We start from the raw sequence: 27,385 nt of genomic DNA, 5'->3' as shown, positions 1-27,385 counted from the left end.
TTCCCAAGGAACATACTGGCTCTTTTCCTGTTACTCAGCTCCCATGAGGAATCCTGAAGTTTGTAAATTATATTGCACCTGAAAGAAATGAACTAGCTGTTCTCAGGCCACGTAAGGGTGGAGCAGAAAGTTTTCTAGTGAACTCTCTGGCTCAAAAGGCGACAGGTAGATTGGGATGTTAGAGGAGGATCGGGGAGAAGACACAGAAATTGAACCTTACTTCTCTTTTCTGTGGCCTGTTTGTTGTTGCTGCTGCTGCTGCTAGGACCACAGACCTGGTGCAATTTGCTGCCCTCACCAGTCTTGAGGGCAGTAAGCTCTGACTTCTGAAGCCAAATCAGAGCAAAGGCATTATATAGGCCAACCTCAATGGCCAAGTGGCACCATCACAAAGCCAAATCTGAGTGACGGCGGTGTTCTCTCCCCACTATTTCAGCATCATGGGAGCAGCAAGAGGGTCATAAGTACCATCCTAAGAGGAATGGGTGTTTTCTCTTTGTGATTTATGAAGACAATGGGGAAGAAGTAAGGGCAACAGTCATTTCAGCTCATGCTCTACATTCCGGATACCCATCCTTTTAAAATGCAATTCCTGTTTATATCATATCATTAATGAGTAAACTGAGGATGGACAAACATGGGTCCGTTTCATTAGAATGAAAAACATACCTTTGTCTATTTGATGTCGCTCACCTCCCCCACATTTAGACTAGATTAGCCCACAGGAAATAAACCCAGACTGTTGAAAATAAGGCTTATAAAATAAACCTTTTTTTGGTATAATCTTCTTTCAAGTAAAGCCCTTAATAAGCAAGCAAGAGCTTGAAGCAACCGAGACTGCTGAATATTTGTTTAGAAAGCAGGCTTTTGATGAAGGTCAGAAAAATGCTTAGAGACGAAAAATTTATTTTAAAGCAGCTGGTCAGTTATCTCATCCGCTTGAGGAGAAGGCGGGTTTTAAAGGCATCAAGGAGGATTAGGGTAAAAGTGTTTAGTGTTCAGTAGGTTGGTGGCAACTGTTGCCTGCAACTTGGATCTGAAGACCAAGTAAACTCCTCTTTCACCTCTCTCCTGTCCCCCTACAACCCACCCAAAGCCTCTCTGAATGGTCAAGAGTCCTTCCTGAACAGCACAGTGCCATAGCAGGGAGCAGGGGGCTTTGGGGGTATCAAATTGTGTCAAACTGCCCAAAAGGAACCTCTTGCCATCCCCAAAGCTGAAATGGCATGGATGTTAAAAGCCTACAATGATAAGTTAAAGGAGTTAAAGAAACGATATAATGAAAGTTAGGATTTTCAACAGCCTGGTGCAAACCCATATACAGTGGTACCTCGGGTTAAGTACTTAATTTGTTCTGGAGGTCCGTACTTAACCTGAAACTGTTCTTAACTTGAAGCACCACTTTAGCTCATGGGGCCTCCTGCTGCTGCCGCGCCGCCAGAGCACGATTTCTGTTCTTATCCTGAAGCAAAGTTCTTAACCTGAAGCACTATTTCTGGGTTAGCGGAGTCTGTAACCTGAAGCGTATGTAACCTGAGGTACCACTGTACAGTCGTACCTTGCAAGTCAAACGCCTTGCAAGTCGAAGGCCTTGACTCCCAAACACAGCAAACCTAGAAGTGAGTGTTCCGGTTTCCAAACGTTCTTTGGAACCCGAACATCTAATGCAGCTTACGCGGCTTCCGATTGGCTGCAGGAGCTTCCTATGGCCAGTCAGAAGCCGTGCCTTGGTTTCCAAACGTTTTGGAATTCGAAAAGACTTCCGGAACGGATTCGACTTCCGAGGTACCACTGTACTCTATAATCTGTGCATGGCATGGATCTGAATATAACTTCTACTTTTGCCCTGAAGTTAAAAAACGAAACAAATATATATATAATTATTCTGCCCATTAACCACCAAATTATTAATATACATAGGCCTACAAATGAGATTTAAGCAGCCAGAATGTGTGGCATTTCCAATTGCTCTAAACCCATTAATTTTCTCATTTGGCAACTCGTCTTGCTCTAAAAGTTCCCTCTTTGAAGGCCTTCCTGTTTCACGTTAAATGTCAAAGGTTTAGGTGCAAAGGTAGGAGGGCAGGTGGGATGTTGTAAATATGGCCAAATTACAATGTTCTTTAGTTTGGGATGTGGCCTAAATGTGACCAACTGACTAATTTTCTTTTAGAGATGGTGAGTCACCATCTAACCTTTTACTCAGAAGCTCCTCAACCGAACACCATGTACCATCTTCCTTCATGTTCCACCTTCGTCCCAAGTGGCTTCCAAAATGGCCGCCACTCTGGTTGTAATAAGTTAAAGGAATCATTGACTTATTGCAATTTCTTCAGCCAACCAATAACTAACAATCTCTGAGCCATGCACAGTGCAACAGAAGGACAAAATACAAAAACACTATTCTAAAAAGCAGCGCAGAACAAAGAGAAAACTAAAGTCATGCTTTTATAATGTAACTGCAGTTCAGTTGTACATACCAAGTTCTCAGTGCTCTGCATAGTGGAAGAGGGCAGGATCATATCAACCACGCAATCTACCTCTATTCCAGAGAGTGAACAGAGTTAGACAGGATTGCCAGCAAATCCACAAGAACATTCAGGAATCCCATCAGAAGCCATTGGCCTCCAAGGGCAGATCACCTTCACAGGTCCTTTGTCCTTGCAGAGGCGAGAGGCCATCATGTGCCTAAATTTCTACAGGAAATTATCTGACCGGGATCCAAAATGCTCAAGTCAGGAGGTGGCCTGTTTGAAATTAATTTCACTTCACTATGTCTGGTGGAACTGCCCAAGGGTTCAAACCTCTTAGAGCCAAAGCCAACAAACACAGAGAGACAAGCCCCCAACTCCCAAACAGTGCAAAACATTGTTCAATTTAATACAAAGCAATCTCAAAACAAATAGGGAGGTGAAGAGAATCAGGATCGCAATGGCTGTCCCTGTTCCTGGCTTCAGTTCGTTCTCCCAATTGTCTACACATGCATGCATGTGTACAGCACTTGTACAGGCATGGCTCTCTCTGAATGACCTAGAACCCTAAGAAATTGCAGATTACTGATCACATGGAAATCTGTACATGTTGCAGATCTTAGGCTATGTACACATAATCAAATGAATTCGTGGAACAAGGTTGAGATGGCATTTCCTGATCCAATCCTTTATTGTTCTTTTAATTCACTCTGCCACTCCTCCCGAATTCCAGTTTAACTGGAAAAGCTCTAAGCTTAAATCACAGAATTAAAGAGCATGCTGTTTTCACTTGCTTCTACTTAATTGATCAGTCAATTAATTGGGGGGGGGGCTTAATCCACGAAAAAGGTACATGGTTGCATGTAATCTTGAAGGGAAGCATTTTTATTTCTCACTCACAAAGGAGGGACTCAAAGATTTATTATTTTGCTTACACTTACACACCACCTTTCCCCCAGAATTTCAGGGAAGCATACATTGTTCTCCACCCATTTTATCCCCATGTCAACTCTGTGAAGTAGGTCAGTATGAGCAGTGATGAACTAGCCAAGATCATCCAGGTGGCTAGACAACATAATAAGGATTTGAACCCAGGTCTGCCCAGTCCTAGCCAGACACTCAGCATGTGTACATCATTTTTTTTAAAAAAGCATTCCTCTTGTTTCAGAAATCATGTTTCTACTCATTTTTGATGAATCTATATTTCAGAGAGCTATCAAAATGTCTTTGGTCCAGTTGCAGGCCTAAATCAAGTATTTACCATTCTCATTTATATTTCTACAATCAATCCATATACAGCAGTACCTTGGGTTACATCCGCTTCAGGTTACAGACTCCGCGAACCCAGAAATAGTACCTCGGGTTAAGAACTTTGCTTCAGGATGAGAACAGAAATCGCGCGGCAGTGGCACGGCAGAACGGACCTCCAGAACGAATTAAGTACTTAACCTGAGGTACCACTGTATACAGAAAGTATATATATGTTACAGCAAAGAACTCCCGAGCTGTTACAATAGCAGCAGGACACCAGAAAAGAGGCCAGCACAACATTTGGCTGACTGAAGTCTAGCGCAGGGGAGACTGAAGTAATATTGGCAGCCAGCTTTTGAAGACTCAGCTCTCTTGCGTGGGAGACTGCACCAACCACTTTGTACTCAGGTCTGCAATTTAGGGGTCAAATCCAGGCAGCAATAGCACTCCAGAGTGCCGTTTCTGTGCCTGGGGAAAAGATTTGCATGTAACATGGGTCACAGGTCTCCATAAAAGTGCCACCTGGAAATTAGTCTACTAAGATACATTATATGGCCTCAAGTGCAAGGTCATTTTAAAAAAAAACAAACAAACCACAAAAAGCCCTAATGTTGGCACTTGGGTTCTTTTTGAATCAATGATACCTAGCTTCCACAAACTCCCCAGGGATGCAAAGCTGCTTTTGCAAAATTTCTAGTCAACCTTGATGGGCGCAAAGAAAAGTACGCAAGCAATGCAGAACCGTCTTTTTGAAAGTTATCAATCCATATTTGCCATCCAAAACTGCAGTCTAGTGCCTTGGCTATGTCAGATAATTTTTTACTTCTAATTAGCAGGGTGCCATTCAATTCAGGAGCTCAAATGCTTACAGAGATGCAAGCAAGCAGCTCCATTCATTTCAATGGAAGGGCATGGTCTGTGCATCTGTTCCTTGGCATTTATAAGCTGCTTCCATCCACTGAATGAAAAGGTTCTCCAGATAGGATCATATTAGTGCCCTTGGACAAGGAACAAGTATACCGACTTCACCCAAAAGGTTCACTGAACCTATGGAATAATTCTACTTCATGAAGATCTTAACTTTCATTTTCCAAAATATTTTTTAAAAAATGATCACTTTTCGAATCTTCACTGCAGCACAAAGCACAACCTGAAACATAACTTCAGTCTCTTCTTTCCCATATATTTAGCGTGTTCCTGCTCAAATCTTTCACGAGTCCCTTTTTGAGGGGGGGAATATTTCCTTTGCAAAGCTTTCATTTGGCAAAATAAAAACTGAAGCCAGAATTGAGCAAATCTGATTTCTACAGTAGAGAATGTGTGTTTTCTTGGTTCAGAATCCCATTTATTATCCCCCACCCCCAGTGTTGCCAGCTCTGGCTATTGCATTTGGGACAGCAAGTAAATGTTCAGAGACAGCAATTGTACTCTTTACAGCACTAGTCTACTTCTGAAAGTGTCAGTGGTATAAAAGAGAACAATACCCTCAATTGTTCCTCAGTATGCCCTGGGAGGGGGAGAGAAGAATACTTCAGCCGGAACTATTTTAATCCCAAGAGGATATTATTGCCCCAATCTTAACAGAGATTTTTGAATTAAAGTGGTGCTCTGCAGAGAAGCTTTCACTGCTGCCTTCAAGAAAGTTGCCATTAACACACGTAGCCAAAACGATATCTCCTTGCTGTTGAGAAGGCATCTCCTAAAACCTTCTGGGTAATCACAGACCTGCCCTCTCCAAAGCCAAGCCTCCTTTCCCATCAAATATAAAGATGTTCAACATCTACTATTCCTTCTCTATGCTCAGAGGAGACAGTTACCAGAATGGGCATGCTATACTGCAGCCAGAACAGGCCACACACATCCATAAAATCTAATTTGTGTGTGACTGAGTACTGACTGACAAAACCCCAAGCACTCAAGCTTTACAAAGAGCAATTTGCACAATCCAGGGATCATGGGAGTTGTAGGTCAACAACATGGGGAGAGCCTGGGTTATATGGGGTAAAGGGATAGGGCACTCACCTCACACACATTCCCAGCAGGGAGACAAACTCACTCAATCAGCAGCAGCCAGACTGGTGACTGGGAGTGGCCACCAAGACACCAGTCCTGAAAGACCTACATTGGCTCTCAGTACGTGTCCGAGCACAATTCAAAGTGTTGGTGCTGACATTTAAAGCCCTAAACGGCCTCAGGCCAGTATACCTGAAGGAGCATCTCCACCCCCATCATTCAGCCCAGACACTGAGATCCAGCTCCAAGGGCCTTCTGGCGGTTCCCTCCCTGCGAGAAGTGAGGTTACAGGGAACCAGGCAGAGGGCCTTCTTGGTAGTGGCACCTGCCCTGTGGAATGCCTTTCCATCAGATGTCAAGGAAATAAAAAACTATCTGACTTTTAGAAGACATCTGAAGGCAACCCTGTTTAGGGATGTTTTTAATGTTTGATTGTGTTTTTAATACAGTGGTACCTCAGGTTAAGTACTTAATTCATTTCGGAGGTCTGTACGTAACCTGAAACTGTTCTTAACCTGAAGCACCACTTTAGCTAATGGGGCCTCCCGCTGCCACCGCGCTGCCGGAGAAAGATTTCTGTTCTCAACCTGAAGCACTATTTCTGGGTTAGCGGAGTCTGTAACCTGAAGCGTATGTAACCTGAGGAACCACTATATTCTGTTGGGAGCCTCCCAGAGTGGCTGGGAATACCCAGCCAGATAGGTGGGGAATAAATTATAATTTTTTATTATAATAATTATAATCAGAACCTCCTACCTCAAAAAAGAAATTAATAAATAGTATGCTCACTGGCTTGATATTTCACTTCATTAGACAGATTGTTCTAATGAACCTTTTGGCAGGGAAATATTTTATTTTTAAAAAAAGGAAAGTTGAGACAAAAATATCTGAAGGGCTGTCACATGGAAGATGGAGCAACCTTGCTTTCTGCTGCTCTGGTGACTAAAATTACAAAAAAGAGATTCTAAATAAACATGAGGAAGAACTTTCCAGAAGACATCCGAAGGCAGCCCTGTTTAGGGAAGTTTTAAATGTTTGATATTTTATTGCTTTTTTATTCTGTTGGGAGCCACCCAGAGGGGCTGGGGAAACCCAGCCAGATGGGCGGGGTATAAATAATAAATTATTATTACTACTACTACTACTACTACTACTATTATCATCATCATTTCTGAAGTTAAGAGCTGTTTCCACAGTGGAGTGGACTCCCTCGCAAGGCGGTGGGCTCTCCTTCACTGGAGGTTTTTAAACAGAAGTTGGGTGGGCATCTATCAGGGATTCTTTATCTAGGATTCCTGCACTGTAGGGTTGATCATTGGGGTCCCTTTCCAACTCCACAATTCTATTAGAAGAACACAAATCAAGAAGGAGAACACCAGGGCATTCAGATACATTATACAAAATACTGGATGCTACGGATAGAGGCCAATTTTCATCAAAGCCACACCTATGAGTTATGAGTTGTGGCTTGGTATATATGCGCAAAACGCATGCAGTTTAGTTTATGCAAAATTCATGAAGGTGTGCCCATTCTATGCAGCCAAGAAATACCTTAGTCAGCTGAGGCCCAGCATCAAAACAACATTTTCCATTAGGCCCTTAGAGCTGAGCAAATACGCCCTGGTATTCAACACGCCTCCAGCTGCCTGATCCTAATGCTGAGGCAAAGCTGTGCTGGGCCGAGCATCAGAATCCCAGGACAAGCCATGCTCAGTCCTCTTCCACTGACAGTGGAATCAGTGTCTGGAATAAGTCAGAGAGCATCATCTGTGATGGTGGCTGGGCAAGTGTGGGTGGGTAGATGTGTTTAAGGAGCAGAATAAGGGTGGGAGAAGATAGGTTAAAAATAGACATGTAAAATGAGACATTTAGCTCATTGCGATTTTAAGTTTCCATCAAACCTAGCTTTTTTGTTATAAAAACAAACAAACATGAAATGCAGTTTGCCATCACAACGAGGACACTGTTTTTCCAATTCTGTATCGTGTTTACCTACAAGATAGCGATATTGGGAAACAAAGCCAATTAATTTACACACAAGAAAGAGAGAGAGAGACCATATAAATAATTTACATGGTATCTGAAGAAGTGTGCATGCACACGAAAGCTTATACCAAGAACAAACTTAGTTGGTCTCTAAGGTGCTACTGCACATTTTTTATTTTTTTTATACATATAAATAATGTAACCTCAGATGACATCATTAGATAAAGAGTGAAACTTAGTTGCCTTTTATCAGGCAAACGCCACAAAATGAGCAGCAACCTGGGAGACAATGATACAAAAAGATCTGTGGTGAAACATTTCCTTTAAGTGTGAATGCGACCCCAAGTTACTCCACAGCCCTCCTCAAGGCTGGAACCTACAAAATTTGCCACACTGGCACTATGAATTTGAGATACTTTTCCAGCTCTGTTTCAGAGTCCTTTATTTAGCACATCTTACAGAGCCTTGAATTAACATCCTCAATTTTTCTCATCAGAGTATTCACGCCATATACTGAAGTCTAGGGGCACAGAGTATATAGGGTTTCCAATGATGTGTTATCCTATACATTTTCAGGGGAGAGTTGTCTGGTGGAAGAAGAGGCCTTAGCCTTTACATCAACTGCCAATTCTCCCTCGCAAAGGCAGTTTTAATTTGTTCAGTCCTTAAATTGGACTATGGAACAGGCTGTAAATCCAGTTGGGGGGGAGGGGACAAGCACCACCAAACACAGATGTATCTCACGTAAGAACTGGTGAGAAGAGAGTTAAGTATCTTTCTCATAAATTCTCCTCTACAAATGCCCCCCCCCCTATATCTGAGAGACCGCAGAGACTTTATCTTGTGATGGAGTCAATATTCTTCTTCCCAGCGTTAGCTGCCAAGGGGTGGCAGAGGGCAAAGGCAAATCCCTGCAAAGCTAAATAGCTACAGGAAAGACTTGAACAAGGGCACATCTGAACTCCTACCTGCCAGATGACTCAGCCTGCTAAATAACTAAGCCCAGACTTTCCAAAGGGCACTTCCCTCTGCTCCATGAATGACTAACACAAGCATGGGCACTGCTAAGCATGACAATTCAATAAGCAGCTGTTAACTACCTCTTTAAAATAGCAGGCTTTCACTTTCCTAACACCTGCTCCCTTCTTCTTGGCCTGGCCTCCATTTTGCGTTTTGTTCGGTGCGCTTAATGTCAAAATAAAGATGTTCCAGAGACCAAGCTGGCTTGGAACAAGACATCCTTTAACTGGGAAAGAATCCCATACTCAGATTCATTCTCCTCATTGTAGCAAGTGCTTCAGATTGGTCCCTGGAAATTCAAAACAGTTGGGCCTTGGCTCTTCTTTCTTTCTTTCTTTCTTTCTCTCAACCATCCATTCTTAGGACTAACAGAGAGGGATGAAACCTTGCATGCCCTTAATACCACCTGCCAATCTTCTCCCAACACAGTTCTTCAAGGATGGAAGTATCTGCTGAAACAGCACAGAAGGCTACATATTGGAAATACACAGTTGCCTTTCTGGGCCAATATGCTCACACCCTGGAGATCACCAAAGCGAGGAGAACGTGTTGGGTTTGGGACACATATGTAAACTTGCAATGCTTGCATTACAGAGATGTTATACTGGTTTTATGTTAAACAGGGATAGATTTTGGCATTTAAGAGAAGAGCAGCTTGCCAGAGGAACCAGTTACTCAGAGGGCTGGTGAGTTCTCCCCATCACTCAAGGCCTTCAAGCAGAGGCTGAACGGACGGAGGGGCTGGATCCTGAATTTCTTGCACTGAACATGGGGAGATGAAGCAGGAGGCCTCCAACTCTAGGAGGGAGCCTTCTAACAACTGGTAGATTCATATGCACAGCATCTATACTTGTGTGCCATATAAACCTATTTACCACATTTGCATCCTTAAATACAGCCTGGAGGGACCAATGGGATTTATTTCATCTTTGCAACAACTTCATTGGAGCAGAGGTGAGTTAGGAAGATGTACCTTCATCAGCTTTTAAACAGCTCCATTCAACTCTTGAGTACCTGCTCCCAAGAATCCCTTTCAACTGGCAGAAGTTTTCAGCCCTTTCTTCTGCCATTCCAAACCTTCAGGGCTTTTCCTCCTACTATAGTATGTTATCCATGTCTCATCTGTCCTGTTGCTGCCCTCCACCCCATTCTCACTTGGTTCTCTGCAACCAAAGTTGCTACATTTCAGAAAACACTGATAGCGCCCCAATAAAGCTACAGTCTTACGCAAACTGACTTGGGCAGTACATCCTACGGAACCCAGTAATACTTCCTTACAAGAAAAGGCACACTGGATCAGTCTGCAAGTTTATTCACAGTACTTACTTGCTGAGATGCAAAATGAAGTAAACAAACTGGATAGATGGATTGATCAATCAATCAATCAATCAATCAATCGATAGATACAGTTGTACCTTGGTGGTCAAATGCCTTGGTACTCATTCATTTTGGTTCTCAAACACCGCAAACCTGGAAGTGAGTGTTCTGGTTTGTGAACGTTCTTTGGAAGCCTTGGTTTCCGAATGTTTTGGAAGTCAAACAGACTTCTGGAACAGATTCTGTTCAACTTCCGAGGTACCACTGTAGATGGCAGGAGGGGAGGGGAGGCAGAAGTATTTACAATCTGTGGTTTCATAGAGATGGAGAGCAACAAAAAATTCTAACTTAGTAGTTGGTCAAAAAATTGCAGAACCCTTTTAAAAAAATAAAAAAATAAACCATTGAGAACCAGAAGTGGGGGGATGGAAAAAGCCCTCCCTGTTATCATATTATTCCTGCCCAAATCAAATACTTGTCAAAACAAGGCTAAATTAAGGGATGGGCAACACACCTACTTTTATCCAAAATTTAACCCCAAAGGCAGAATATTTGCTGTTGCAGGTGGGTGAAGGGCAAAGCAGCTGGGTGTACTGTAAAACAGGCTCAACATGCCTCTTTGTGGACAACCAATGTTCAAGCGACTGCAAATCCATTCAACAACTTGCCAGGGGATGCGTCCCCAGCTTTCTGTTGAGCAGGACAGAGGGCAGCACACAGATATCCTCCACAGAGATTCCATTTGCTGTGCTGCTTGGAGAATATAAGAAACGCCAGGAGTCTCTTCCACACAGGAGAAACCTCTCCTTTCTTACTTTCCTCAGCAGCACAAATGAGAGACACCCCCCCTTGTTCTCTCTATGTGCCAAGAGAGGGACGGGGGGACCTCAGAACAATAACAAAGTGGTAAGCCAACCCCGTCATTTGTGGATACTTATCTGCAATATAAACACAGTTTCATTTCTTTAAAAAAATCACTGTAAAACATACAGGCATTCAGATACTGAATCTAACAATGTAGGAAAACAGCAAAAGGACATGCAGATTTGTCTGCCACAATAAATCAGGAAGTGAAATGGTTGAGCTGGAAGTCCAGCTGCTTTCTGAGGTCCACTCCCCTCCCCCTTTCGATTCCAACCTCTTGATAAGTGCAAATTAGAAACTCCAGCGCACATCAGTCATTTGAAAAGAGAAGCCGCTCTTCTCTTTCCCAACCCTCATGATGCAGCATTCAGGCCATAACTTCTCTGTGCAGAGACGAGGGCTTCCTTCCCTCTCCCAGATCTGTTCTTTATAGTCATATTTGTGCATCATTCCTTGGGCTTTTAATTCTTCTAGTATCTTGTTACATCTTTTATACAGGTTTGGCTATTCTTACCGTTTCCAATCACATTGATTTCCACATGCATTTCTTTTCCTTTGTCTCCCACCTATACTTTTTGCTCTCCAGTCTAGCAAGATACTGCAGCTTTTACTTATTTTGGGTTCTTTCCCTTACTCAGCCATTCTGCAATCCTATGCACATTTACTTGGGAGTAATGCCTACTGAACTCCACGGGGCTTACTTCTGAGTGGACGTGGGTAGGAGGACTGCACTGTCAATATCTTACGCTCTTCTCCAGGATGCCCCTTCAAAGAAATCTTTCAGGTAACAACTTTAAAGCTCTTGGTTTGACCAGGGAGTGTATGAAAAGGGCAATTATGTTAAACCGGTCAAATAAATCAACCTGCAACAGATGGCAAGGCAATTCTGGAAGCATTTTAGATAGCTGGAAAGAAGTATATCAAACTGAATATGAAGTATCTTAGTCCTATTGAAAAGAAAGAGTAGAAAGAGGTTAAACAAACCAAGAGGAGGAGAAGGAAGAGGGTGGGGGATGGGGCCAGGAACTGTGCTCCAAATGGATAGGCACCAAGCTTTTGAACTGCCTGGGAGGTTTGGAAAAGAAAACAATAGATAAGCTATTTAAGCCTTGCATTAAAAAGCAACCCAAAAGGGCTGGTATACATTGCCTTTACCCAGGAAAATCTGCTAGGGGAAAACTGTAATCCAGCCAAGGCAAGAAAATTACAGAGACCCCTCGATCCTGCCCTGTTATTTGGGGGAAAACATTTATTTGTATCGAATAAGCTCAAGCAAGCAAGCAGATGCAACGCAGAAGAGTTATAAAGACTGAATAGATTGTAACAAAGGCACCTGGCTTGAGAAGTGTGGCAAGTCAGACAACAATACACTGCACCAGGTACATACACCAATAGCCAGGCTTTGATTTATTGCCATTTCATATACATATAAGTATATGAAGCCCATAAAATATGGGTTGAATGTAGCCTTTAGCACAAGGGTAGGGAATGTTGGGATGCGGGTGGTGCTGATTGGCTTGCTGATTGGAAGGTCGGCGGTTCAAATCCCCATGACGGGGTGAGCTCCCGTTGCTCAGTCCCTGCTCCTGCCCACCTAGCAGTTCGAAAGCACGCAGTGCAAGTAGATAAATAGGTACCACTCCAGAGGGAAGGTAAACGGTGTTTCTGTGTGCTGCTCTGGTTTGCCAGAAGTGGCTTAGTCATGCTGGCCACATGACCAGGAAGCTGTACGCCGGCTCCCTCGGCCAATAAAGCGAGATGAGCGCCGCAACCCCAGAGTCGTCCGTGACTGGCCCTAACAGTCAGGGGTCCCTTTACCTTTTTAGGGAATGTTATTCAGTCTGAGGGCCAAATTCTGTGCAGGAGGGGCACATGCCACTGGTGTGCAGGGCCAAAGGCAGAGCAGTGAACATGAATACAGTGGTACCTCTAGTTACGAACTTAATTAGTTCCGGAGGTCGTTGCTTAACCCGAAACTGTTCTTAACTAGAGGCGTGCTTTCGCTAATGGGGCCTCTCGCTGCTGCTGCGCCACCTGCACACAATTTCCATTCTCATCCTGGGGCAAAGTTCTCAACTCGAGCTAACTCTTCCAGGTTAGCGGAGTTTGTAACCTGAAGCATTTGCAACCTGAGGCGTTTGTAACTCGAGGTACCACTGTATTAGCTTTGTACATTAAGCTGGTTTCTACAAACACTCGGACATCCGTCTCTGTCCTCCACCCAGCCAAGCAAGTAGCATGATCACAGCACAAGGACACATCCCAGCTGGGCAAGAACACTCAAGGAGGGTGCAAAGCAGAGTGAGTTAAGGGGTGTGGCCTGGGGAAAGTCCCATGAGCCAGAAGAAGGGCTGGGGGGCAATCAAGAGCCCACAGGCCCCGGGTACAGGGGATGCAATGCTATCAAACTATTCAGCCTTGATTCTGCACCAAGTTAAATAGCAAGCTTAAACTGAGTGGGTTACAATAGTGTGCTTTGTGCTTTAAAAAAAATGTTTTTGAAAAAGGGAGGTGGTGTAACTTGAAATAATGCAACAGCCAGGAGAGAAAAAGAGTGAATCTCAGAAGCCAACATTCAAGGGGCTGGAACTGCCTATATAGAGGAGGAGGCAGAATGGCAGAGAAGCAACACAATGTACAAACAAACACGAAAACTGCTCATTTGGTTGTCTGGTGGAAACTCAAGGGGCTTTGGTGAGAGAGCCCCTGCCTTCCAATGTGTTCCAACAGGGATTGCACGCAAAAAAAATCCCAGTGCACTGTGGCCTATGTTAATTTGCTTCAGAGTCTCAGGTGCCAGGAAGAAATCAATACAGCTGCAGCAATGGCTGGACACATAATGCAAGCATTTCTGTGGCTAGTTTGACAATATCAGAAGCAGTAACTTAGCTACCTGGACAATGAGAAAGGTGGGGGAGGGGGGGAGAAGAGCCACATAAACCCACCATTAGACTGAATATAGTGTCTCCCGATGAAGCAAATTTTACATTGTTTGGTCACGGAGTGCATGTTTACATGCTGAAAATAATGAAAAATATTCACTGCGGGGGTGGGGTGGAAAGCACATGAAGCCGTATGTTAAAATCACATGCCATTTCTATTAATGGCTGCTGGCATATCTAATTATGAGATAACGCCTGCAGGATAATTGTCAAAGGCTAATGGCTGCACACTGCCTGTGGGTGGGGGAACAGTGAAGCTGTCACCAAGATCAAGTCCTTATTACAGAAAATGAATTTGGGGCCTCCAGAAGTGGCAGGTGTTTATTTACAATTTCTCATCAGAAAACAGAATGGCCCATATTTGAGGAGTGCCCTGTGATCCCTGCTGTAGAGACTCTCGATTTGCAGTTTGGGGTAGTGGGTGTATTCCAAAGAAGTTTTGGCTATTTTAGGACAAAAGAATGTGTGCAGAAGGGAGAGAGAATCAGTGCCATTTCAGGTTATTTAGAAAGGAGTGTTTCAATAACATGGTTAAGCTCAATTTTCTATCATTGGTTGCTTTTCCAGCTTTGGTTTGGCCAAGACAAGGCTCCCTTATTAGAGGACCTTATATGTGCACTTTAACAAACCATTAGGAGCTTTATTTATTATGCACATGAAATTCTTTCATTTTGATAATCCTACAAAGCTTGCAATTTTATACATGTGGATAACATTATTCTCTACTACAAACACAAAGCACCAACCTTTGTTCATTTGCAGGGATTTCACCAAACATAGTAAACCCTAGATTGGGAAGGGGGGGGGCTTTGCTGCTCCCCTTTATATTATGTACCTATGAGGTTTCCTTCCTACACACACACACACACACACACACACTCCAACGTTGGTACTTTTGCTAAATTCAGAAAGAAAGAAAAATGACAAGCTGAGGCTGTTTCAACTCAAGATAAAGGCTTTCTGAAGTGTGCAATATTTTTGAACAAAGAAGTCTGTAATTATGGCAACATGTGACATCATGAGGTTATCATGTTGCTGCACCAGCAGCCACCCATAGGCAGCACATAGTGGGGCTTTATGGGGGGGGGGAAGGAGGAAAAAAACTTTTAGCAAAGTTGCAACATTTGGAGGCAACCCCCCCTCCCTCCAACATAGGAAACACAGAAGTTTGCTGGTTTGAAAGGTGAAAGCAATGCTTCTTCTCTCTCCCCCTCCTCTATATGATGCACATTTTCAAAAAGAACATGCACCCACAGAAATTATGGCTCACTGCAGAAACCTTTTCAGAGGACCCGAAAGCCTTTTGCACCAATCTGAAAACTGGCTTTCAGAGAGGAGAAAATATTTCTTCCACGAGGAATTTCGAACAGAAAATGAAACCAGAACCTGCTGCTCAGAAGGGGCAAGAAAAGCCAGCCTCTCCACCCCACCCCCTCTCTGCACTTTCCTCCCCTCCCCCACTGCAACGTGCCATGCAACTTTAACTCTTTAATCAGATTATGGCCTAATCCCTCCTCCTGCCCAGCTGCTCTGCCCTCGCCCTGCAGCAGGCCCCGGCGGGGAAGGCAAAGTTCTCCGTTGCAATCCCCGCTCCCCTCCCCCGCGTTTTTGGAAGTTTTGCGCGTGCAGTGGCGGTGGCGGGGAGGGGGCGAGGGGGGAGGAAATGGGAGAATAAAGCAATTCGCGTGCCTACTTTTTAGTGCAATCCAGGAGGATCCCCGTGAAGCGCTTCTCCCCGCAGCTCAAGGTGACCACCAGGGTGTCGTTGACCATTTGCTCCACCAGCACGGGTAGCCAGGAGCCGACCTGCAGCTCCTTCGCGTCGGCCTCCTCCATGCTTTTGCGGAGGAACTCGGCGGCGGCGGCGGCGGCGGCAGCCTCGGGTTGCAACTGGAGTGCGGCTGCGGGATCCCAGGCGGCCTTGCTCGGGCCAGCTCCCCTCCCCCCCAACCCCGCCGGCCTCTGAAGCTGCTGCTGGCGCTGCTACAGTGGCCGCTGCGATGACCTCATGGCTCCAGGCTCCCCCTTAGCAGGGAGGATTAGTAGGTGCGCTGACGTCACAATGCTTCCCTCCCGGGAACGTTCCACGACGGAATCCTGAAACAATTGGCTACATTAAGGTGCTGATTATAGAACAAGGGGGTGCTTTTGTGTCCCGCCCCCTCTGCCTCCCCACCCCACTTTAAACGGGGTGACCCCTTGAAAGGAGGGCTGCCCTCTGCCCCCACACTTGTGCTCAGAAGCACCACGCGCAAGACTGGTAACGTGGAGGGTCAAGTGACCGTCCAGAGCTAAAACAGCTCCCGTCTCTATACTGCAACGTTTTCAAACGAGCGAGCAGGAAAAGCAGATTAACCTCCATGCATTCCCCACCCCCACCCCAACAGTGGCTGAAAACATGAGATTTCCTCCCCCAAGCTAGATATTTACCTGGAGTGGGTGACACTGCAACACACGCCTCTCTGTGTCCAGTAGGTTTCCGAACAAGCTCACAGTTAGAGTGAATTATTTCTTATTTCCCTTTAGATACCTGGGCTAAGCAAGGGCAACCTTTTTTTGGTTTGCTGACCAGACAAAGGTTCTGACTACTTCAACACCTAGGGGCCGTGTGTTCGAGTTGCCTTTAAAGTTGATAAATACATAACACCACTTTCGCCCTTTCAAAGCTGGGAAGTAGCCAGGCATGTTCAGAAATGAGTCACATTGAGTTTAGTGGGGCCGAATCCTAACCCTGTCTACTCAGAGGCATGTCCTATTGAATTGCAAGGGGCTGATTCCCAGGTAAGTGAGGTCGAGAATACAGCCTTTACCATTTACTCCAGGTGAAGCTGTACATTTCAATGGTGCTTTGGGCAAAATGACCTGGGACAAAGGACTTGTGTAACCAAATCCCCAAACTTTCCGCCTACATGGACAGAAACATTTCCCATTAGCACAATTCCTGGGATTTGTTGGCTTAAAACAGACAGCAGAAAAAGCTGTGAGTTTGCATTTGGTGGGCAGGCCAGCCTCTGAGCTCCTTTTTCCCCTTTTTATAGAGTTTGAGGGTGGACGGAGTGTGATGAGGAGAGGTCATCTTCTCCAACTTACATGGGAAATTTCCAATGCCAGCTGCAATGCAAGATATTTCATATGAAGTATGAGCTGTTCCCAAAAGGCATAAAGTCATCCCAAAACAGGATGCATGACTTTAGCTCAACCCGCCTGCGTTTGGAAATACAGATTTATGACCTGCTTTCTTCTTTGCGACACAGATTCCACATAGCTCTCTGTCTTATTAGCAGTGTGCATTTACTCAGAAGTAGGGTGCTGCTTGCTTTCAGCCAAGCATCCTTAACCCTATATTTACTCACCTGTGAATAAACACAACTGGGGTTGACTTCTGAGTAAACATGCACAGGGTTACATTTACAATAATTTTTTTTCCCAGTGGTGCAATCCTATGCATGCTTACTCAGAAGCAAGTCTCAGGGTGTTCAACAGACTTACTCCCTCTTTGGTGTTAAGGACAGCAGCCCTAAACCACACACTACTTTCTGTCCACACACTACTTTCTGTCTAGGCTCAACAGATGGCACTCTGAATGGGCAGTGTAGCTACAAAATCCTAACTTGCAAGGTTGCTACATGCAGCCAGTATTATGCATATTCACTCAAAAGTAAGCCCCACTAATAGGATTTACTCCCTAGTAGTAAGTGTGCATACAATCATAGGCTTTGAATTGCTAATTTAAAAGGGAGGATAGTTTAGCATTCTAATGCATTAGTGAATCTGCCTGGCACCCTGATCCACATAGTTAAGTAAGCAACACAAATTTATGTGGGCGGGGAGGGGGATTAGACTTCCAAGTATAACATGTTCAAGACCAGGGAACTTTAGTGTCCACCCGCCTCCCATCACTTCGTCAAATAAAATGCTTTTAAAAAACATGCTCCGTAAGAAAACCAGGATCATGATTCAGCAGCAGTCTTGCTTTTGGTCACAATCAGTGGAACAAAAATAGAATGGGCAAAAGACCAGGCCACTCTCGGGGCCTGCTTTGGCAAAAGCAACAAGGAAGTTAAAAAAGAAAAGGGGGGAAAAAGGAAGGTTGATAAGTAAACACAGAGATTTGAACAAAAAGGGTTAAAGCTACTACTGGGTGTCTGTACTGTACTTGTGGAATTGGGGGAAGGGTTGGGGAAGAGATCCAAAGATTTCTTGGAATTGAAGGACTCTGCCTGGTGTTGTGTAGAATTGCTTTCTGAGGCCTGTACCCAAAGGGAAAGAAAAAGAGGGCAACTGCCTTTGAGAGGGGTGCAAGGCCAGCAGCTCCTCTTGATCCTGCCACTCTTGCAATGGCTTGTTTTAGATAGAAATCTCCAATGCTGTCAAAAAAAATCTGTTTACCAGCACAACCTTTAACACAGTTTATCACATGAATAACACACCTAGATGGGCTGCAAGCTGCATTGAAAGGCAGCCTTTCTACCTCAACATACAGTGTTCTATCCTTTGGAAACAAAGGGGGGGGTTTAAGCCCATTCAAAGGAAGTAATTAAAAGCAAGCAATGAGGCCAAGAGGACAACAACGATGACAACAACAACAACAACAGCCTTCAAAGCCTTTACAGCAAATTTCACTTCCTTGGCAGTGCAAGCCTCTACATGCCTACTCAGAAGTAAGCCCTATTGAGCTCAATGGGACATACTCTCAGGATTAAGTGGATTGCAACTCTTTAAGCATGCTCCCCCCCCTTGAAAGTACAAAGTGTTTGGCATAATTTGGAGACAGAGTAAAGAGAATGTATGGCAAACACCACCATTTTGATAAAATAAAAATGGGTGGATTTCTTAGTCAACCCTCTTTATTTATTTATTTTTTTAAATTGTATTTGAGTTGCATAATTTTGCTTTTGGCTCCAGGTATTCAAGCGTACTGAAAACAAATGTGATTTAGAAATACAGTGTGGTGGTTATTTGAAACATTCGCTAGAGGCTTCTCCTCCACCCCACCCCCTCCCCCAAAGCCCTCTTGTCCAGAAACTGTTTCTGAAGCAGGGCCAGGCAAATTCTGCACAAGTCAGGAGAAACCTTACATCCGCCTTGCCACATTTCAAGCCTCGTAATTAACCTGACAGCAGATCTATTCGGGGTGAGATCCTAGAGCCACACTTACCTGAGAGCAAGTTCCATTGAACTCAAAGGCCTCAGTTGCTGAGCAGACATGTATAGCAGCACTGCAGTCTCAATGGACTTTCTCTCTGCAAAATTATGCTCCTGGGCTTCTCGTTCCCGCCACCCCCCCCCCCCCCGCTGCTTCAAAAGCTCTTAGCCCAGACTGCAAGCAGGAGCATCGAGGATATTTATGGCCACGCTTTAATCATTCTCTCTTTCGCTGGGAAAATGGTTTTGCTTTATTCGAAGTTATCCCACCGTCCTCTGCAGCCTGGATCGGATTTTATTTGCTGTTGTTATTATTATTATTACTATTATTAAGAGCGGCTAGAAAAACGTTAAAAAGGCAAGATGGGCGCAGGGGTGGGGGGAAGAGGCTCCCAAGCAAGTCTGAATTAAACCTTTTCAAACGAGACTAATCGGAATGCCCGGAAATAACGAGGAGGAGAAAGTCTGCGGCTCTCACATTACCTGAGCGATCACTGTCTCTCTTCAGCCCCTTTAACCGTGACAATGTTTGACAATTCAGCGAAGTTACTATGCGCGGCGTTTCGTTTCCACCACGCTCCCCCTAGCGGCTGCTTACTGGCATTGCCTCGGTGGCTGCTTGGAGAGAGGAGGCGCCGCCCCCTCCTCGCCTGACAGGCGGCTTCTGCTGGAGAGGCTTTTCTGCTCCGAGATGGTGCTCATACATGTTAAAAATTCACCTGTGCAATTCTTAGACCTCTAAATCAGGGGCCAATGCTCCTTCCGGTATGGTTTATGTTCCTGCGTTGCAGGGGGATGGACTAGATGACCCCTGGGTGCCTCCCAGCTCTAAAAATTCTATTATCCTATGTGCACTGGGCTGTTTTTAATGTTGGCCCCTTTTCTGTGGGAAAAAAAGCTTACTACGTTGGTGCTCCGTATGTATTCCTCTCCGGGTGCAAGGCTCTTCACAATCTGGATAACCTCTGAATGGAGCATATAAAAACACAGCTAAGCCTTAACTCTGCCTTTGCCAACCCGGTGCCCTCCAGATCTAGGGCTGATGAGCGTTGTAGTCGGAAACATCTGAAGGGCGCCACGTTGGCGAAGGCTGCCATAGGCAAGCAGGGCAGGACGCCACCTTGAATCTCAGGCACGCCCCCTCCTCTTCTGCCTGCTCCTGAACACATTCCTAGCAGAGGATTTGCAAAAGCACCGCCCGCCAGCTCCAAAACCCTCCAACAATAGAAGTAAAAGGAAACGGCTAGGCTACTTACTGCAGGGGTTGGACAGACTTCAGGCTTGCGGGATCTGCTTTTTTCCCTGTTGCCACTAAAACTCTGGAGATCCACCCACGGGAGCCAGGTGCAAAATGCTCAGGCAGCGGACAAACGCTTAGAACTAAGTCGTGCACATGCTCAGAGCAGGACTTTCTGATCAATACCAGCAACCAAGATCACAAATCCTTTAAATTAATGCAGAAACTCACTCCTGGTTTCTCTCTCCACCCCCACCCCAGTCTTCTTCTTCTTCTTCTTTTAGTTTGAGGGTAGGGCAAGCTTTTTAGACAATTGGAAGCCGATTGCTTAATCCATTTGCAAATCACTCAGAGATCTTCTGCCCACCTCTAGCTATTGAACAGCAGATGATAAATGCTTGTCACGTGGGGGGGGGGCGCTGCAGAAACTAGTGAACAGCTAAACTAGTAAATAGTGGCTTAGTGATAAACTTTGAAATGCAGGGGCACATCCTGACAGCACTCGCCACACAAGGAATGTCACACACACACACACACACACACACACCAAAAGGCAGCCTGTAGCATAATACCCAGTTTATTAGGGTCAGCTATCCTATGCACAGGGATGCGGGTGGTGCTGTTGGTTAAACCATAGAGCCTAGGACTTGCCGATCAGAAGGTCGGCGGTTCGAATCCCCGCGACGGGGTGAGCTCCTGTTGCTCGGTCCCAGCTCCAGCCAACCTAGCAGTTCAAAAGCACATCAAAATGCAAGTAGATAAATAGGTACCACTCTGGCGGGAAGGTAAACGGCGTTTCCGTGCGCTGCTCTGGTTTGCCAGAAGCGGCTTAGTCATGCTGGCTCCCTCGGCCAATAAAGCGAGATGAGTGCTGCAACCCCAGAGTCGTCCCCGACTGGACCTAATGGTCAGGGGTCCCTTTCCCTTTCCCTTTACCCTGTGCACAGGTTCCTGGGGAGTCTGCTCCATTGAACACAGTACTGCAGGGCTTTTTTCCTGAGCTTATAAAATGTGTTGACATTCCTCTGCCATACACACAGCATCTTCTATTAGTTGTCTTCTTTCTTAGAATCAGGGAATTGTAGAGTCGGAAGGGTCCACAAGAGTCATCTAGTCCGAGCCCCTGCAATGTGGAGCTTGAACTCATGGCCCTGACATCTGCCGACTGAGCTAGATTCTCCCCACCCCCTCCCACAACTTTTCTACTGCTGAATTTGTGTCCTCACCTTCCTTATTTTGGTTTTTATAATGCTGTTTCACAGTTTTTATTATATGGTTTGATTGTTTCCATGCTATTTTTTTAAAATAACCACTGCATGTACCAGGAGACACACTCAGCGAAGGAAAATAAATGTGCACAATCACCACAAAAACAAGGCAATCTACAGTTTACATGCTTTCTCAAAGTGGAAATGTTGTCTTGTTTAGGGAAAATGTGTTGGCCTTTCCCCTAATTGCCCCGTATGCATGTAGCCACTACGCTATCATGTAGCCTTGTGGGAGTGACGAAGCTTTCTCATTCCAAGGATTCCAAGCTTCTGGGAGCCGCATACCAGATTTTTTTGTGTGGATGGGGCCAGAGACAAAAGCGGGTGGATCAACAGATGTGACTACAGTGGGCACACAAAAGCCAGATGTTTCTACATGCATGCTCCATCCTCCAATCTGGCAGGTGTGATCACAGCTCATGTCCCAGCAAGGCAAATGTAAGGAGGATGCTGAGTAGGTAAGCAGGGCCTGGGGAGGGTCCCCAAGGGCCAGGTAGAGAAGCTGGGGGGGCACATTTCCACACCCCTGTCACATTGCAGTTACTTTACTTGGAAAGTGGAAAGGGACAGGCACGGATTTCCCAAAACTCTGGGTCACACAGTGGATAAAGGCAAAGGACCACAAGGAGTGATGGTCATTGGTGGCTATTTGGTCATTGTGGTCCACTATGTGTTTTGAGATGTAGTTCCCTGTCTCAAAGCCAACAGAATGTCATTGTGCCTAGGAAGCTGGGTAAAGAAGGAAACAGCGGTTAATATCCTGTTCCAGCTGAATCTGGTAACACCCACAAAGGGCATGTTGTGTGTACACAAAATACATATTACATTTGTGTAGGAAGGTGCTCTCTTAAACGCTGTTTCCATCTCCGCTCCACTTCCTGGTTGCAACTGATTTTTATCCCTTTTTGAGAGGGGCAGCTGCATCTCCAAATGCCTCCTGGCTTAATAGTCTTATGTCAAACAGACATAGTCACAGCATCTGAAGTGACAGAGCAAACTGATCTTTGACACTGTTGTAAGTGAAGCAGCAGAGATCTTTCCATGTGCAAATTAAGGGTTAATTCTATTAGGGTTAAAGTCAACTAACCAAGAGGGGTGGAGGTGCTGTTTAGCAACCAGGCAGAGTGGCATGATGTGTGCTGGGGTAGCTTGGCTGTGGCGTTTTGAGGGAGTTTTCCTCTGTATGTTTGCTTTAATGTCTCCCTGCTATATACAAGGCCTGAAGTAGGAAAGACGTAATCTCTCCGTTCCTTTCTCCTCCAGTTATACACTGCTTTGTTTAAAGCTTGCTCAGTGTGGTGTTATCAGGTCTTTTCTCTCTCTGGATTCCATCTGTTGATGTGGCTTTGCTAACGGACACCAACCAAAGGAGTGGCAATACCTGGGAAATTTGAAAGACCCGATCTTCCAGAATCTTCTTCCACACCTTCCTCCCTAGTGGATTTATCTGAATGGGAATTGAGCAAGGTCGCAGCTGTGCTCTTGCTCAACGACTGCATTTCATGTAAAAGCAACAGGGTTTGGATACAGAAAGTTCCTGGTGGATTGTGTCCCCAGCAGTCACCAGACCCTTCCTTTGAGGAGAAGCTCCATTGCTCGCTCTGACCGGGCTGCTCCATCGCACTTTCTCTTCTGTTGCTGCAGTGGAATCACATTCCTTGCGAGTCTGTCCATGTTGCTGCATAGATATTTGGCAGGTGCTGCACAGCACACGGTAATAACCTTCCCTGCGGTTGCTGTGCAGCCACAGCCATCAACGTTGCTCCTTAGCAGCAGAAAACAAGGCAACTTGCTTGGAGGGCAGCACATTTCACATGGACTAGCTCAAAACTCCAACGATGTCTAAACACTGTTCCTAAGCTACCACAAAGGGGACTTTGCAAATGTAGCATAAGCCTGTGTTCCTCTGAAATCTTTTCTCACACTTGGCTTCCCTCTTTGGATTCAACCCAGAGAACACTTAAGAACAAGATCCCCGCTGCAGATTCTTGTTTTATGGATGATTTATACCACAGGCAACTGAGGTGGTTAGGATGGGGGAACCTGTGGCCACACCAGATGCCAGTGGACTACATATCCCACCTGTTATGTATTCAGTGGTCTGTGTTTGCCTGAGCTTGAGTCTGGACTAAGGATTCTGAACTCCTGTGTTCTGATTTGATACATGATGTCCAATCATAGAACATTTCAGAATTTGGGCCTCTGCCATTGGCCCTTGAACTCTGAGTCGTGATTCGCAGCTTGGAAGTTTAGACAGCCAATCATGCTGGGAGTGGGAGTGGCCCAGACTTTCAGGAGTGTATATAAGCAGTTGCTTTGCCCCTGTTTCCCAGTTATGTTGTTCAATAAAGGTTCTTGCTGTTATCGCTGTGTCTTGCCTCGTGGGATCCCACCTACACTTCACCACCAGCGCTATTTTTCTAGAAAAAGAGGTGTCAGACCTCACCTTGTTCTCTTATAATGGCAATGGCACTCACTCAAGAGGTGCCAGAACTGAGTTCCAGTGATCCCACCGTGTATTTTTATGTGAACTGCCCTGTGATCCTCAGATGAAGGGCAGTATATAAATTTAATTCATAAATAATAATAATAAAACAAACCATTCCTGGGCATGCTGGCAGGAGCTGATGGAAATTGAACACCTGGAGTTCAACAACATGTTCCCCATCCCTGTGTAAAGTGACTTCCAGCATGATCCCAAGCATGTTTACATAGAAGGAAGCCCCACAGGCCTCTATGGGGCCTGCTCCTTAGTTCATGTCCTTAGCAGGACCAGTCCAACCCTCAGACAGAGGAAAGCCATTTCAAGCACCAGGTGTGGCGATCAGGGGCTCGAGTACAGAGATAGTGCTGTGCCCCTCAAAGCTAGCCTACTGACCTCAGGTGTGGTCAGTTCAGACCTCTGGCCAGGATGATCTAGGTCTCCCCTGGCAGCTTACTAGGGGAGAGATTGTGTTTGTGAAGGAGGCAGGGGTCCCATTCACTTTTGCCTGCAGTCCTGCTCATGGCTGGCTTCAGCCCTGCCCACGGCCAGCATGTGCCTCCGCCCACCAACAGATTACACGCAAGGAAATGCAGCCTTTGAGAGAAACAAAAATGGAATAGATAGCACTAAACTGAAGTGTACAGATAGCCTGGTCTGGTATGAGGCAGCTTCCCGAGCAGGTATGGGGCATTAGAATTCCCAAGAAGATGGCCAATACAATGCAACTAGCACCCTAGGACAAGCGCATCAACATTCCAAGCCACAAGAGACCTCAAAAAAAAAAAGAGAAAGATTCATTCATTTCACTTGTACAACACCTTCCCACGCACAAAGAAATCATGCACGAAACGGCTTACAACAAAGAAACAGGGTGCATTTCAAACAAGTACTACCAAAGCAATTTCATAATAATGTACAGTCAAACCACAGTTTCCGAACGGCTTGGTTCTGGAACGTTTCGGCTCCCAAACGCTGAAAACCCAGAAGTAAATGCTCTGGTTTTCGAACATTTTTCAGAAGCTGAACATCCAACATGGCTTCCGCTTGTGTGCAGGAAGCTCTTGCAGCCAATCAGAAGCCGCGTCTCGGTTGTTGAACATTTTGGAAGCCAAAAGGGCTTCCGGAACGGATTACATTTACTGTAGCAACTATTTCATTAACATAGCAAAGCAATAACCACTATAATAGCATACCCAAAAACCCACATTCCAATACTATAAATATGACAAGATTACTTAGACAATGCACAGCATCCAATAGTAAAAGTAACAAGGGAGCTTCACAGTTTCACCACCCTCCTAGAAACACACCCCCACCCCGCAATGGTATTTCTCTCAGTCCCTCTCCAGCCATAGGTCCTTATCAGGCTTCCAAGGGCAAGAGGTGAGAGAGCTGGAAACACCCCTCCCATGATGTTACTCCCTCCAAGTGAGCTTCCCTGTCATACACTCATGTACAGAAATACTAAACTGCTTGTGAGCTGTGCTTAAAGGCGTCCACCTACCTGCAAGAGATGTGTGTACATTTGTGCATGACTGTCTCATGTATCTACTGAATGCTGGCAAGAATGAGTAATACAGTTCCTACGCCCATCTCCATGCCTAGTGTTGTTACTTTAATGAAAACAATGTGCCTGCTGTATATTTTGATAAACTAGACCAGCTTTTCGCTGGTTTTAAACTGATCTGAAAGCTCATACCTTCAGAGGAGTCTTTTTTTCACCTACCAAGGAAAACTGAAATCTACAATGAGCTTGTTTCTAAAGGCTAAACCTATTTTTTCATAATCTGGGCTGAGTCTCTCCCACTAGCTTGATCTATATGATGCAAGACTATAATTATTTGCAATAATTATACTATAATTATTATTAATTTTTTACTCCTTCTCCAAAACTGAAGTTTAATATAGCTTGCTGTGGCCCCGTTGACTGTTTTACAAACAAATAAAGGTGGCATTTAAAACCCATGGTTAATAACATCCTACAATGATATGAAAACAGGTTTTTTTCCATTGGCAAAACTTCAATCTGTTATACCTAGCTCTTGCACATCTTGCAAATGCAGGAGGCTTGCCTGACCCCATTTCAGCAGAAGCAGCAGAAGTGTAAGCCACACAGAGAGAGACCTATGGCCTAGATTGTAATGAATGGGGAACCTGCACATCAAAGACCTCTTGTGCACCACAGAGCACATGGGAGTCTGTATCAGTGAGCATTTAGACATTAGGTGCATCTGGTGTCTAAATGCTCACTGATCCAGACTCCCACGTGCTCTGTGATGCACAGGAGGCCTTTGATGTACAGGTTCCCCATTCATTTCATGTTTTAGGATTAAGGTGTTAGCAGTATGCTTGCTGCCATTCTACCTTGATGACTGATAGAGATATTTAAATATATCAAAACATGTCTATATTACAGCCTCTAGATTTGCATAGTCACCTGGCAGCATCCCTCCCTCCTCTTAGTTAGCCCAACCCTGGAGATGTTTTTATTTTCTGGGAAACGCCCAGTGGGTTGGTTCCAAAAGGGCTGTTCCAATAATGAATCTTTCTCATCCTCCCCTCGCCCCATCTTCCACAAAGTATCTCCAGAAGATCAAGGATACCCCAACCAGCCTGGGCTCCGTCAAGGGGATTGAAGTGGGAGGGGCAGAGGAATCACTTTAAATGAATGTATTTATTTAGGTATTTCCATAACACATGGAACTGTGGTCACAGGGCTGCATACAACTTCTTAAAACACATCAGTGCATATTGCTAAAACCAATTTGAAGGGCAATGCGAAGTTAAACACTGCATAAACTAACATAACACATGAAATTAACACAAAACAGCAAAAGGTACAATACTAAACTAAGCTCAGACAGATTGCACCTCTTCACCTCCCAAAGCTTGGTAAAAGAGGTATGTTTTCACCATCTTCTTAAAAGAGTATAATGTTGGGAGTGCCACTTCTGCAAAGTGTCTCTGGCCAATTTTTGGCAATCTGTCCCCAAACAGTCACTTCCTTGTCACGGCTCATCCTGTTGTTCAGGGAGATCCCCTGACCCTCTGGAGAGGTTTTGGATGTGCAGGGAAAAGAAAAGTCTGCCCTCGCCGCCAGGCTAACCTTTGGATCCAGCACAATATTCTCTAATCATGTGCACACAGATATTCAAGGCAAGTTATGAGCTAAGCAACGTAGCATGATATGATACATCATGATCAAACATGAGTGGGTACTGACTCAATTCAAAATGGATGCTACCACAGGAAAAAAAGCCAAAGTACAGTTGAAGGTTTTAGTAGCTGATTAGGAGGATTGGTTAATATTTAGCCTCTGGAAAACTGCCTTTGTCACTCCCAAAGGCAAGGGAATGTTGGAATGCAGCTGCAGTGTCCAACCATTT

At 45.0% G+C, this 27,385-nt stretch overlaps 1 protein-coding gene across 5 annotated transcripts in view; it reads right to left on the bottom strand.

The window, feature by feature from the left end:
- Nucleotides 1–20,587, bottom strand: part of PWWP2B (PWWP domain containing 2B) — a 32,970-nt gene extending 12,383 nt beyond the window's left edge. The window contains exons 1-2 of one of the 5 annotated variants that reach the window (XM_083616967.1): nt 20,266–20,587; nt 15,558–15,961 (exon numbers count right to left, since the gene is read on the bottom strand). In XM_083616967.1, coding sequence (XP_083473093.1) covers nt 15,558–15,700 — 143 coding nt within the window. In that variant the 5' untranslated portion in view covers nt 15,701–15,961; nt 20,266–20,587. Of the gene's footprint in view, nt 1–15,557; nt 15,975–16,294; nt 18,705–19,022; nt 19,574–20,265 lie in introns of those variants that run through there. The other 4 variants (XM_083616964.1, XM_083616966.1, XM_083616965.1 and 1 more) reach the window with 4 other exon arrangements.
- Nucleotides 20,588–27,385: the final 6,798 nt, after the last annotated feature.

This window comes from Podarcis filfolensis (assembly GCF_964270895.1).
Source record: "Podarcis filfolensis genome assembly, chromosome: 5".
NCBI classification, from domain to species: Eukaryota; Metazoa; Chordata; class Lepidosauria; order Squamata; family Lacertidae; genus Podarcis; species Podarcis filfolensis.
The sequence above is the reverse complement of the archived record's forward strand: the minus strand, read 5'-3'. Positions and strand labels throughout refer to the sequence as shown.